Source organism: Hydractinia symbiolongicarpus, chromosome 5 (assembly GCF_029227915.1).
Source record: "Hydractinia symbiolongicarpus strain clone_291-10 chromosome 5, HSymV2.1, whole genome shotgun sequence".
NCBI classification, from domain to species: domain Eukaryota; kingdom Metazoa; phylum Cnidaria; class Hydrozoa; order Anthoathecata; family Hydractiniidae; genus Hydractinia; species Hydractinia symbiolongicarpus.
This window is the reverse complement of record NC_079879.1, coordinates 18,899,768-18,913,221: the sequence shown is the minus strand read 5'-3', so window position 1 is coordinate 18,913,221 and position 13,454 is coordinate 18,899,768. Positions and strand designations below refer to the sequence as shown.

The 13,454-nt window shown below is 32.2% G+C and overlaps 2 protein-coding genes across 4 annotated transcripts; both read right to left on the bottom strand.

Annotated features, from left to right (window-relative positions):
* Positions 1 to 17: 17 nt before the first annotated feature.
* On the bottom strand, positions 18 to 4,659 carry LOC130645130 (pyrroline-5-carboxylate reductase 1, mitochondrial-like). Of its 3 annotated transcripts, XM_057451010.1 has the most exons (6): positions 4,449 to 4,658; positions 3,771 to 3,965; positions 3,457 to 3,598; positions 2,994 to 3,202; positions 1,312 to 1,448; positions 140 to 277 (listed from the first exon to the last, which is right to left on the bottom strand). In XM_057451010.1, the coding sequence occupies exons 1-6, from the start codon at positions 4,593 to 4,595 to the stop codon at positions 274 to 276; spliced, it is 834 nt and encodes a 277-aa protein (XP_057306993.1). In that variant the 5' UTR covers positions 4,596 to 4,658; the 3' UTR covers positions 140 to 273. The 3 variants fall into 3 exon arrangements, with proteins under 3 accessions (XP_057306994.1, XP_057306993.1, XP_057306992.1); XM_057451011.1 differs by lacking the exon at positions 1,312 to 1,448 and having other exon boundaries at positions 18 to 277; positions 4,449 to 4,659; XM_057451009.1 differs by lacking the exon at positions 140 to 277 and having other exon boundaries at positions 1,190 to 1,448; positions 4,449 to 4,657.
* A 1,055-nt stretch (positions 4,660 to 5,714) lies between these two features.
* LOC130645129 (uncharacterized) lies at positions 5,715 to 13,418 on the bottom strand. The gene is made up of 3 exons (XM_057451008.1): positions 13,259 to 13,418; positions 9,653 to 9,832; positions 5,715 to 7,117 (listed from the first exon to the last, which is right to left on the bottom strand). The coding sequence occupies exons 2-3, from the start codon at positions 9,773 to 9,775 to the stop codon at positions 5,798 to 5,800; spliced, it is 1,443 nt and encodes a 480-aa protein (XP_057306991.1). The 5' UTR covers positions 9,776 to 9,832; positions 13,259 to 13,418; the 3' UTR covers positions 5,715 to 5,797.
* Between the last annotated feature and the right edge of the window lie 36 nt (positions 13,419 to 13,454).

The window sequence follows — 13,454 nt, the reverse complement described above, 5'->3', positions numbered from 1 at the left end:
GCAAGATTTTTTTATGCATTACTTAGTATATTTAAATTTCTGTGAAAGTTAAAAAAAAATTACAAATCGAAATATTGTCTTAGTTATCAGGTCGATCTAAAACTCGATTTTGTATAAAAACATTTTTATTCTATAGTTACTTTTGTTTTCCGAGTTCTTTATTTCTGTTTGTAGCAGCATCCACTGCTCGCATAAATATCCCTCTCATACCTGCTTGTTGTAACTCATACAAACCGCATATCGTCGACCCCTCTGGTGATGTCGATTCGTCCTTTAACTAAAAATATATATTTTTTAGCAGATAAATTGTTAGTTATTTTAAAAACCTTAAATACATGAAATACTATCATATATAGTTTGCAATAGGCCGCATTCTCATGAACGTAAATTTCTACATAAGGACTAATTGATTGGCTGATATTTATTCAGTCTTTTACGCTACGTAATGTCATTACGTAGATGTGACATGTTTAACGGATTAGTACGTAAACCCTTACGTCGAAGTGTTTACATATTCTCCTACGTACAAAACTTTTGTTTGTAAAAAAACTGTACATAAGCCAAACAAGATAAACTTTTTTCTATCGACCTATCTGGATTTAAAATATTTAAAAAACTAATAATATAATCCTCAAAAGTTTGAAAACCGGTATTTTAACTCATCTTGCCCACAAGTTTGTTATTTTTGGACCGAAATATAAAAATTCTCAAAAACTGACTTCGTGTCACATTTGATGGTCAACTGTTTTTTTTTTGTGCAAAAAAATTAGAACAAACTAAATTGTTCAATTCTGAGATATGTCGTAATAACCGGATTTTTTGGAACGTTTGTTCTCATATTGCTCATAAATTCGCCATTTTGGAGGCAATAAATTTTTTTTTTAAAAAAAAGTGACCCTGTGTCGCATTTGTGATTACATTGTTCTCTATCTTAGTGCAATCAATCACATAAAACCAATGGTCCAATTCTGAGAAAAGCTAGCAACGGACGGACGCACGGACACAGGCCATTTTATAGGATCTCATTTTCTTTCTCACAAAACAGTACAAGTTTTTGCAACTGTGAAAAACAACCCAAATTATAGACATTTGGGTATCATGATTGGGCATTTACTTGTTTTCACTTTAGGGGGGGGGTGGGTGGGGGGAGGGGGCAGGGTGCTTTTAACAAGATATTTGACAATCCAAACACAGTTATAAAGCAAGGTTTTTTATAAAAGTTAAAAAAAATTACAAATCGAAATATTGTCTTAGTTATCAGGTCGATCTAAAACTCGATTTTGTATAAAAACATTTTCATTCCATAGTTACTTTTGTTTTCCGAGTTCTTTATTTCTGTTTGTGGCAGCATCCACTGCTCGCATAAATATCCCTCTCATACCTGCTTGTTCTAACTCATACAAACCGCATATCGTCGACCCCCCTGGTGACGTCACTTCGTCCTTCAACTAAAAATAATTTTTTTAAGAAATAAATTCTCAGTTTTTAAATCCTAAAATCATTTTAAAATACCATATATAAAATACCTTAGCCGCATTCTCATGAACGCAAATTTCTACGTAAAGGCTTACGGAATGTCTGGTGTTCGTTCAAAATCTTTACGTACATGTGACATGTCAAACGTTTATAATTTAAAAAATTCAATAAAACGAAAACAAAATATAATCAAATTGTTGAAGCTGGGTTGTTTTTGTGTTTTTAAATACACTGTTCTTTTCACAAGACACGCAGATTTCTATTAAGATTTGTGAGTGTAGCCATGAACTATTTTTAAGTCGTGTTTCACTTCCTTTTGTTTGACCACAGCGAGGTCTCCGTCTTAACACAAAAAGAGCAGTTAAAACATGATATTTGTTGATTGCTGCAATTTTGAATAACCAACAAAAAAACAAGAAGTAAATTTACGTGAGTTACGTAAGAGACTTACGCATGTTAACAGAACTTTATGTAGCCTGTGAACAAAACCTCACGTATGAAGAGATCTCTTACGTAAAATTTTCGTACATGTGAATGCGGCTCAAGGGAAGAAATTTTCAAGGGAGTTTCATTTCGCGTTTAACAAAAAAGATTTTTCAGGAAAATTTATATTTACGAACGTAAAAAAATCAATTTTTTGGCGAGAATTTAATTTCGTGAATTGTAAATTTTTTCCCACAAAAACTTCTTCCCTTAAGGTGTTTACTAAATTTGCCAGTACTCCTGAAGACAACAAACCCAGTATTTTCTACCTAATACCTATTAGAGCGCAACCGAATTCACCAACGTGTGTGTGAATGACACACAAGTATGAAAAAATAAGATAGTTTTGTAACTGATGACGTCTTATATTACATTTCCCTTTTTTTTGTTAATACAGAGAGTTCTGACTTTGTCGCAGAGAAAACTATCATCACAAGACTCGATAAATCTCCATATTGCTATTGACTTTTATTGATCTTTAGGTGGCTCACTTTGGAAACTCAACTACTCTGAAGTCTCCGATAGTGCATCCCCCATACACGCACTATTTATTTTTGAAAATATTTTTAGCCAGGACTTTCTTATCTCACATACGCACCTACTAAGTTTTAGCCACGCAAGATAATCTCGGTTTTTTAAATGCGGCCTGTTGACATAAATAGTAGGAAATTGATATTGCTGTATGAGTATTGTTATGTTTGAACCATTCACGATGCTGTTCACACTAATTTTAAAGATCTCAAGTGTTTCCAGTCCACCCCCACCTTTCCATTAAAACATTAAAAAAAAATTCTAACCCCTCCCCCCTCATATTAATAATATTTCGGAAAATGCCTCCATCCCAATATTATGCTTAGGAAATTGTCTAATTTTCTTCTAATCCAGTCCCATTTACCCCCCCCCCCCCTTCGCACTCGATTGTCCAACTTCCCTTTATTCCACCCCCACCCCGCCTACTTTTGAAAACCCGAAACTACCATAGCATCTTCAGGATGAGGCATAAATAAACGCTACTGTTAGAGAAAGAAACCCACCTGACCAGCATGCTTTCCACTTTGTAGAAACAGTTTAGCCGCCCCTTCCATAGCTTTGGCGGCTAGCGTATAGGAAATCTTCCTTGGCACGCCATTTTTAACGCCACCATCGGACATAGCTTCGATGATCATATCAAACCATGCAATGCTACAACCCATCAGTGAAGACATTGCATCAATGTGGTTTTCCTCTACTTCTTCAACGTGGCCTAAAGATATGTAAGTGGCTTAAAATATGGTGCACGGTATCAACTTGAGATACCGAACAATTACACAAGCAACCCAACATGGCGTTTTAATGAATTTTGAATCTCGGTACTCAAACAAAATCGTTAAAAAAACCACTTTGCTTATATGCGTAACAGTCTCGTACGCAGTCTAGTACACAGTCTCGTAGTACGAACAACGACCACTAAACAAAATGAGATTAGCTACAAACAGCAAACAAAACAATTTTTCTGACCAACTACACTCAGTAAAGTTTCCAAGTCTTTCCCATCTCCAGCGACACAATGCTGACCACACGCATACACCACGACACCACTTTGAACCAAACATGGTGTGTTTGGCATTGTTCGGATGACTCGAGGTTGTGAAGAAAGACCCTAACATACAAAAAAAAAATGAAGAAAAAGATTATTAAACTAGTTTTAAAAGAAAACGATTGGCTTTAGGCGTATCGCATAGATTACAAGCCGATATCACTACCATATTTCATTTTGAAACAGAAAAATGAGTTCTAAAACACGAAGTCAAATGATAGTGATAACGTCCTACCTCCTCCATAATGGAAATGGTAACCCCAGCTGCGACAGAAACAAAGAGTTTGTCTTTTATTTTTTCATTCACACAAAATTCAGACGATATTTCCGTCAAAACACTGGGGAGAATATGAGGTTTTACAGCTAAAAAGATAATATCTGCAAATATAGCAACTTCAATGTTGTCTGTCGTTGTTTTCACTCCAAGATCCTGCAAAAGAAGTTAAAAAGAAATAGCCAACATGAAATAAAAGATGATGAAATAAACAAAATCAATCATCTTCCTTTTTAGTACCCCTAATATTGCAACATTGACAAAATATGACACGCAGACAATTAAAATTATGATTTTTTATTGAAATTTTATCTTTCTACCAAAGTAATACTTTAAAACCATGCTCTGCTACGAAACACACAAAATATGTTGACGATGCACAAAATATCGATGCGGGAAATAACACGATGGGGAGGAGGAATTTCCATACATTCTTCCATAGATTAACATCTTTCTAAATTTGCTACAAACAGAAATATGATCCACCTTACCAAAATGAAATAACCATTTCTATTTGCATTTGTGTATCTTGATCTGACATTCGTCTTCGCGTTAATAAATTCCAGTTATCGTTGTTTTAAGATGTAATGCAACTCTTAAATCAACATTGCTAACCCAAGTTCGACATCTGTTACTTACTTTCCAAACTGTTTGTAATCTGGTCTGTGTTTTTGCGCTTGTGATAATATCTTCTTTTTTGATCAACCCACTAGATACAAGTCCTTTGGCAATCGCGTATGCCATGTTTCCACCTCCAATGAAGCCAACTTTTTTACCTTCCATCATTCTTGCAGATATTTTCTGTAATCTGAACCAATATTCTTAAAAAGAACTTGTTTTTTTAAAAAAATTTATAGGTATAAAGGTGTCATGCAGCAATTTACAGTTAACAAAAATACATTTTTTTATTTTTACTTAAATTTATATTTCTCGATTTTAATTTACAAAACTAAACTAATATAATATAATATAATATAAGAAAAGATAAATATATATAAATTAAAAAATAATTACAATGAAATTACAATGCAAATAAAATAGCTATTTTGAAACTGGCAGTCTTGAAAAAAACATAAAAAACCAACAAAAATGTGGGAAATTGGTTTTTTGTGTTTCAAAGAACAGACTAACAAAACAACACGTTATCAAATTCATAATTCATGGCTAGTGCTGTCTTATATTCATGAAAGAGAAAGAAAAATGCACATCGAATTTCATTTTATAAATTGCCTGCCGTTAACTCCCAGCTTTTGTGTCTTTTATAGTTTGACAAAAAAAATTTATCCTCAATTTCCCAACGTATGCCATGTGCAGACCTAAAATGCAGTACACATTGATAATATCAGAGGTTGAAATAATAGGATGAACACTGTGTTTAAGGTACATAATTTTACACTTTCGTGACCATGCTACACCATTTTCCCAATCAATACCCACAAAATAGATTCTACTATAGACAAACATTACTTTAAAGATGATGAAAATTAATAATACAAGTCGCATATCTTGTTTTTGATGTATTATTAACGAAAAGGTTTATTGCAGTGCACTGTTTGAAAATTTGTTGACAAAAAGAATTGTGTAAATGATAATTGTCTGGATCGATATTCGGTTTTTTTATATACAGAAAACAAGTAAAAAAAGACCTAAATGCTCCATGCTTGACACTTTTAGTTTTGGCTGTAAAACTAACACCTGCTGACAACAACTGATTCTTCCTTCCCACCGACTGTAACAAAAAGGTTAGCATTGCTCTGAATTGTTACCTGCCGCACAAACCGGTTAGCAGTCAGTAGATGGTTTTAAATAGGTTGACAACACCACATCTAAAGTGCGTCAGAGGAAGGACTCGAAATTGAAATCTTATAACAACAAGCCGATAGCGCTATCACTAAACCACTAAGCTCAAAAACATATGTTTAATATTGATAATAAATAAAAAACATAACACTTACAAGTAAAAAAATAAAAAATATTATAAACATAATTTAAGTATAATTATCCTCGATATCCTTTAAGAGATGTTTTGAAAGACCAAATGTCTGAATTGTCTCCCAAGAAAAATAATGCGTCAATGTTTTTTTACAAAGATCTGTTAATTTCATACCATTCCAAACAGAAAACTTTATACACATATATTCTGTACCAGGTTTGCTTCCAGGACCACCCGATGATCTCTCCTTTCCTATCAATCTTATTTCCTTTCCATTTCTGGAAAAATCGACAAGGAGCTTATGCTGCCAAAAGCAATCGATATAGGTTAATATCTGTGATACAATACCCAATCGAAGGTCAACAACGACCACATAACATAACGACCACATTTCTCTGCTCCTAACTAAGGCTTTCATCGCGGAAGGAAAGACATCCAGTTCGAAACCGAACGGGATGTAATGTTTGTAGTTCGTAAAAAGTTTAGCCAAATCAATCTCTTTCCTAATCCTCACATCAGGGAATACTGTAGCTAAGTACAGCAACGGTGGCAAGGCTTCTCTGGGTTTGCCTTGGATTAATAACATCTTATTAACAGCATACACTGTAGAAATTTTATTAAAAACATTATCGGGGAATGTTTTTTGTGAGAGGACTCTGGTTTTTTCATCAAAAAACAAATACGTTTTGAGACCAGAAAACACCAGGAGATTTCTTGATGCAGTTACACTATGAACCAAATTTCCGTGATTCCTATCAGTGGTCAAAAATAACTTAGTGGGCTTTAACCGATCTATTCCAAACCTAACAAACCAAATCTCTGAGACGCAGGCTACAGGTTCGTGAATAACCCACAATACGCATTTGTAAAAACGGACACCAAATCTTCTAGGAGAACATTTTATATCTCCATGATCTGTATATCCCGACAGCAAGTCCAAATAAAAAAGCTTCAACTTCCTCTCATTCGTTTTGAACAGCACAATCCCATAATTATCAGACACATAATCTGCACAACACCTTTTGTAACTCACATCATTCAATTGGCGATTTCGTTCAAAACAAAAATCCTTATCACGTATAGTTACTAAGAGGGACATTGGTGTTGTTGTTTTTATATAATGGTACAAAAATGATATGAGATCTGCCTCTTCAGAATCAATTTCCGGATATGTCCTCCTTACTCTGTAATGTTTTTTTACAAAAAGATTCATGCACGATCTTGCATCTGACAGCTCTTTGTCAAAATCATCCAACTTGATTCTAACATACCTGGAAAATACACCAGGCGTAAGCTTGTTAGGTTGACAAATAGGTACAGAGATTTTGTTGCTTAATGCTTCCCAATGGTCCACAGAGTATATCATGCTTTCATTCTAAAAAAAAACGTTAGAATTTAGGGTAGGAAAAATGCTGTGACTATACGAAACTTGGCACAGAAACTACCTAAAACGATTTACTTTAAGACTAAATGCCGACACTATTTTTGCTGACATGGTCATTTTTTGATTTTTATCATCTTAATTTATATAAACCAATTGACTTTAATATGTCAAAAAAAGGTATTTCAGTCTAAAGATATTCCAGTTTTAAAAGTTTCTGGGTTAATTGTGATATGAAAATCATGCCAAATAAAATCATGTCAAATTTTGACATTTTTTATTAACAGTATATAATTTTGAAAATTGTGGCAAGGTGACATTATATTGCTCGTTTTTTTGTTGTTGTAACGATTGCATTAATTAGACTCATAGTCCAGCAATCAACTTTGTCCCCAGGGCATCATGTATCTTATCTGATATCCAGGACAGCAATACTACCATGACCCTGGCAAAAACTTCCTGGTACTGTGCTGTGATTGAACGACATTACATCTTGAGTTACCGCTGGTGTTAAAATAAAAATTTAAAAATGGCGAATGGTATAGCCGTGAATTTAGCTAGAAATTTTAATTTGAATGATCGAATTTGTTTTACTTCTAATTACAGAGAAAATATCATTGTTATTGAAGATATTATTTCAGTTTGTCTTCGGTTTGTCACAGTAATAAAATATCATTGATGTTCAAATATTTAAATATAGGTTAGCAGCCAAAAAAAGGAAAAAACAAAACAAAATTTATTGTTAATTTTAATATTCTTTTGAAATTACAATTCGAAATAAATTGTAAATATGGTAGTATACTACACGTTAGGGTTATTATATTCATAATATTTAAATTGGGTTGTGAGATATCAAAATTTTTCAGGTTGGTACACTGTTATCAACATTTGGCCTACAAACAATGACAAGCTTATTTTTCTTTTTTTTATTATACATAGCTTTTGATCACAATATTGAGGGATGACACGTGAAATCTGCACAGTAATAATCACAATGAATTGAAATTTTGTCACTTCAGGCGCTTATCATTATGCATCTCATGTTGAGGAATACAAAAATGTGCTGATTTAATTATCACTTGGCCCCTTTAAACAAATGATTGGGTTTAACAAATCAAGCCTATTTAATTAGTTCAAAATCCATTATTTTCTGCAATTATTCTGATCAACCTGCCAAGTACCTATAATATACTGGAACTTAAGTAAAATGATGAAAAGACATTTATTCTATAATTCTGCATCCAGCGTGCCACACTAGGCAAGACCTGCTAATATTAATTGTTGTCCCTAGCCTAAAATTCTCTGTTTACGTTTTCTTGTCACATAAAAAAAATTAATTACAGTTGTCAAGAGATAATAACGACAAAGTGCTCTTATTTCATACCCTGCTTGAGTTTTACAAAGAATTTTCTGAATATAGTTATTACTAAATTTTTGAAAACTTAAAAAAAATTAAAAGTCAATTAACTTTTTAACTTAGTTTGAGCTAGCTAGCTAGTCAAACTAATCAGCATAAAATAACACAACCAAAAATCAGTATGATCCTGGCAAATTTATTTGTATGAAGTAAAAACATACTGTTCATTTCACTTGTTTTGGTTTCACCACCATTTTTGTCACTCACCAGAAATCCTAGTTTAATCTTGATGTCAAGTGACTTTTGCTTACTTTTAACGACTAACCTTAAAGAAAAATCTGGGTTATCAAGAGAAAAATTATTACAACCGAGATTTTGGGTTGAAAAATGGTTATAGACCAGCCCTGTGTGAAGAGTCATGTCTGTATCACCATTCTGATGTCAGAAAGATATAAGCTGCCTTGGGGATAAGGTTGTCAAGCAATGCCAAAAAATAGGTTTCTGGTAAACAGAGTTCTATCAGCTATAAACAATGACAACAACATGCAGAAGGCAATTTATTAAATTTAGTTTTGTTGAATCTTGACATATTCATAACAATCAATGAAGCTAGAAAAAACATCAATACTGAACATGGGAGCTGAAATTTTCAGAGGAGATTTGCTTTATGAAAACATACCACTGATGCAAACTGACACTACAAAGTTGCTGGTTTAAAATCATAACTTCATTATATAAGTAATACACAAATGCACAATTTATTTTAACATTTGTGCTAAACGTAATCAATTTTTGTGATCTATCACATAAAATTTTATTTTACTATGTGTATTAAGCATGCGTGTTGCAGTTTCATTTTTTGAAAATATCAGAAAATTTTATAGTTGCAGCATAAAAATATGGTAGTTTAAAAATCAGTAATAAAATGAAGCAGGCTGCAGGCAAAATCACTGCCTATCAACACACAAAACTTACTTCACGAAAAACATGTCTCACCAACCTGCTTTTTTTATATAGCTTCGATCCTATGCTGAGTTAATTTATGAAAACTGAAAAAAGTTATTTGCTGCAAAATAATTTATACCAAACCATAACAATAATATCACATTTCTTAATTAAAAACACTTATAAAAAATAAAAAAAATGTGCAAATTGAAAGAACCTAAAAATACCTGTTTCAAAATTGAAGGACCACAGAAAACATAACCATTTGAATTTAGAAGATTGACCTTATCTCTATTGTGTTGTTGTGAAAAATAAATAACATTCTCGACATGCTGTACAAGACTATCCATTCTCAATATATGATGGTAAGAATCTTGTTCTGTACAGATATTCCATAAACCAACAACCTATAATTCATACAGCATAATTAAATTTGAAAATCTGTAAGTGTAAATTTCTTAAAAATAATATTAGACAAGCATTATTTTTTACCTTGTCTTTTTTATGATTAAAAATTTACTTTATACAACAGTTAACTTGAAGTAAACATACAATAAACTCTTCAGACTCTTTAAGGGCTTAAAAAAAGTTGGATAATAATCTTAAAAAAGACATTATGACCAACAGTAGTAAATATTTCACAAACCAAAACTATGTTTATTGTTAAAAAAAATGATCTACATATTCTTCTTGAGTGATCTAGTGAGCAAACGCCAAGTTAAGTGCAATGCAGGTTAGACTGTGTTGAAAATTGGAGGAAAAGGAGTGGGAGGTAATACAGGTATACTGTTTGTTGCAATCTGAGTGGACCAATTACAACTTAATAAAGCATCTTTGAAGTAATGTTTTTGAAAATAACATCTAGAATCTGTTAAAACACAGGCTACAACCTGTCGTTACCATGTCATATGAAAGAACCCACAAAGTATGTTTACAGGCAAAATCTTGAAACTGGAAAGTGATTATATAAATATTTACTTTTCACTTTATATAAATTGCATGAATCTTTAACATAGAGAATACAGATAATAAAAAAATCAAGAACATAAATCAAAAAACATATAACACCTATGTCATAATTCAGAATAATACGCTTTGAACACATCCAGGTTAAATGCTTTAGTGCAGGTATATAGTATGTTTCAAATCAATAAAGCTGTGTTTTGGGTGTAACCTATTTTTTAAAACTCTTTATTAGTTACAGTGCTGATCGCGAGTAACTATGGTATTAAACATGGTATTAATCGTGGTATTAAACAACAGGTACAAGTAATTTCGTCCGTGGGTATTCAACAGTACGAGACGAGTATCTTGCGTGTATGAGTACACCAAAAATACTTGCACATTATTGCTATTGTACTCACACAGTACTTGCTAGCATGCAAACGAGAAACTTTTCAATATTTTCTAAAAATATGTTTCGGTGCTTACATTATTCTATGTTTCAATATTTTTTTGAAAAACAAAACGATATTTATATTCTGTGCTACAAGCAGACAGTTGCACACAATATAACTTCTTGTTACCTTAGTTTCCCCTAGATAAAAAATATACATTTCTAAGGTATTTCTTACATACATGTTTCTCATTTTGAATAAAATTATAAAAGCCAACCGTCCGAAACATTACACTTTTAAAAATCTATCCATTTTCTATTCACACCTTTTAAATACCATAAATAACACAGGTGAAGACGCAGATCCTTGGTACACGTTATTTTTTTAAAAAGCAAAATGTTTATATAAGAGCATAAAGCTTCATAGCAAAAAATTTAGTGCTAAAATGCCCTTTTAAACTTTCAAAATTGTGAATGCTGATGGTTGACTTTTGTGACAACACTTTTTAAAGTAATAGAGGGCCTGTTACTCAAAATTTGATGCACATCATTATCACTTGATCTATGACTCCCTGTAAACTTAACATTTGATTACTTAGAAAATAGCTAGGAGAAAAAAGCATTTAGATATCAGATGTAATTAATAAGCAAAGGGTTTCCCCTTCATTGAGATTTTGAGTGTAGAGTTATAAAAAGCTATCACAGAAAAGAATACATTTTTATGTGAACTAAAAAGAATTTTTTGCAACATGAAAAAAAATAAATAATGTAAAATAAAATGTTCTTTCTTACGACGCAAATACGAAGTAAAAGTTTTTACAATGTCTAAGGTAGCATCGATAAAAATTATGTTACAAGGATTCCTAAAAAACAGGAATTCCTGGAATTCCCGTTTTTTATCTTATACTCGCACACGTACTTACAAATCATTCACTTATTGTAGTCGCATACATAATAAGGCTATACTCAAGGGTATGTAGTAGTATACTCGCCAATTACTTGTACTCGTCTTGCACAGTACTCGGTATTTATTGTATGCATACTCGTATACTCATGTATAGTTACTTGCGATCGGCACTGTATGTTTCTAGTTGAAAAACTTTTATTTCCCTTTTTCCTGTCCAATTTTTAAAAACTAATCAGCTATTTTATTGAAAAACAAATCCTTAAAAATTTTATGTTATTAATAATTCATTATTTTAATAAAAGTGGCTGGGGTGAACATAAACTTTTGTGAAGGTAAAAGAAGTGTTTATTTGTAAACAGAAGTTTGTTTTTCTAAATGAATTCTAAATTTTAATCATAGAAAAACCTAAGGCTTAAAATGTCTACATCTATGTTATGCTATCTAGACTCGTTTAACAGACAAACATTTCTTGTGCAAGTTTAAACATATGTATACCTCCCCTGCCTCTAACATGAAAAAAAATGAAGGCTTGCTCAATCAGGTATATATATATTAAAAAAAAAAGAAAAAGCAACCACATACAAAGATACTGTAGAATTAGTTATGGCACACAAACAAATCATTATCTATACTGCGGTTTTAACAAAGGAGGGTGTTCTTCGTTCCAGTTTTTTTCTACAAATATATATCAATGTTTTATAATATTTCAAAGTTTTTTTAAAAAAGTAGCATGTAAAGGAGATATTTTTAATGTATATATATATATACTGAACATGTGTCAAAAGGGTCTACTGTATCCATAATTTCTCCACTTTTCAATAAACCAAAGGTGTTGCTAGTATTAAGGCAGAGCTCTTTGATTGAAAGCCCAGCAGTAACATTACTGTTGGTGACAATTGTTATGTTCCTTAACTGAATTCCAGCCTAGGACTGATGTCAGTTATACTTCCTCTGTCATAAATCCTAAGATGGTTTCCAAGTCCTAATCACCACTGGTACTGATAAAATTCTTGCAGTTTTAATACATAAATAAAATCCTGGTGCAGTCTCAGATTTCATTACTTCCTTCCTCTTTGATATGGCATGCCCTAATGTTTTTTCTTTCTATTTTCAATAATTAACTGATATGTACTATTCTTAGTAAACTTGCTAATACAGACTTATGACACTACTCTCTGCTTGACTTTAGGTAAGACTAGGATTTGTTTGACAGGATTCCCATGTCTGTCTCTAATTTTTTCGCAATTTTGTATAGAACTCTTACATTAAATCCATCACTAAATCTGATGCTATGATATTAGGGTGTCTTTTTGAGTCAATTCCTTCCTAAAAAAGTATTATATACTATACATCTGAGACTAATACCATCCGTTCCTGTCTGGTGGTGCTGCTGCCACTTTTAGGCTAAAATCAGAATTTATATATAACAGCTAGCTAGTTTTTTTCAAATTTAAACTTAGAAGAGGTTTAGTTAGCAAGCTTTTTTACCTCATTGATCTTTTTAGTAGCTGGTCAAAAGGAAAAACTAGCTGAGATATCTAGCTAACTTTTCCCAGTTTTATTTATCTAATAAAACACAACAAGTCTTACCAGGTAAGTCTTGAATCAAACTTAGGGTTTCAAAAAGTACTAATTTTTTCTTTTTGTTGTTGATACTTCTTTGCTCTGGAGAAGTGACAAAGTTTTGGCCAAAAATTATTCTAGCTACCATACACTTTCTATTGGTTGAGAAATAAAACAAAGCTAGCCTGGACTACCGTACAGTATTCTCTCTATTTAAAAAAAT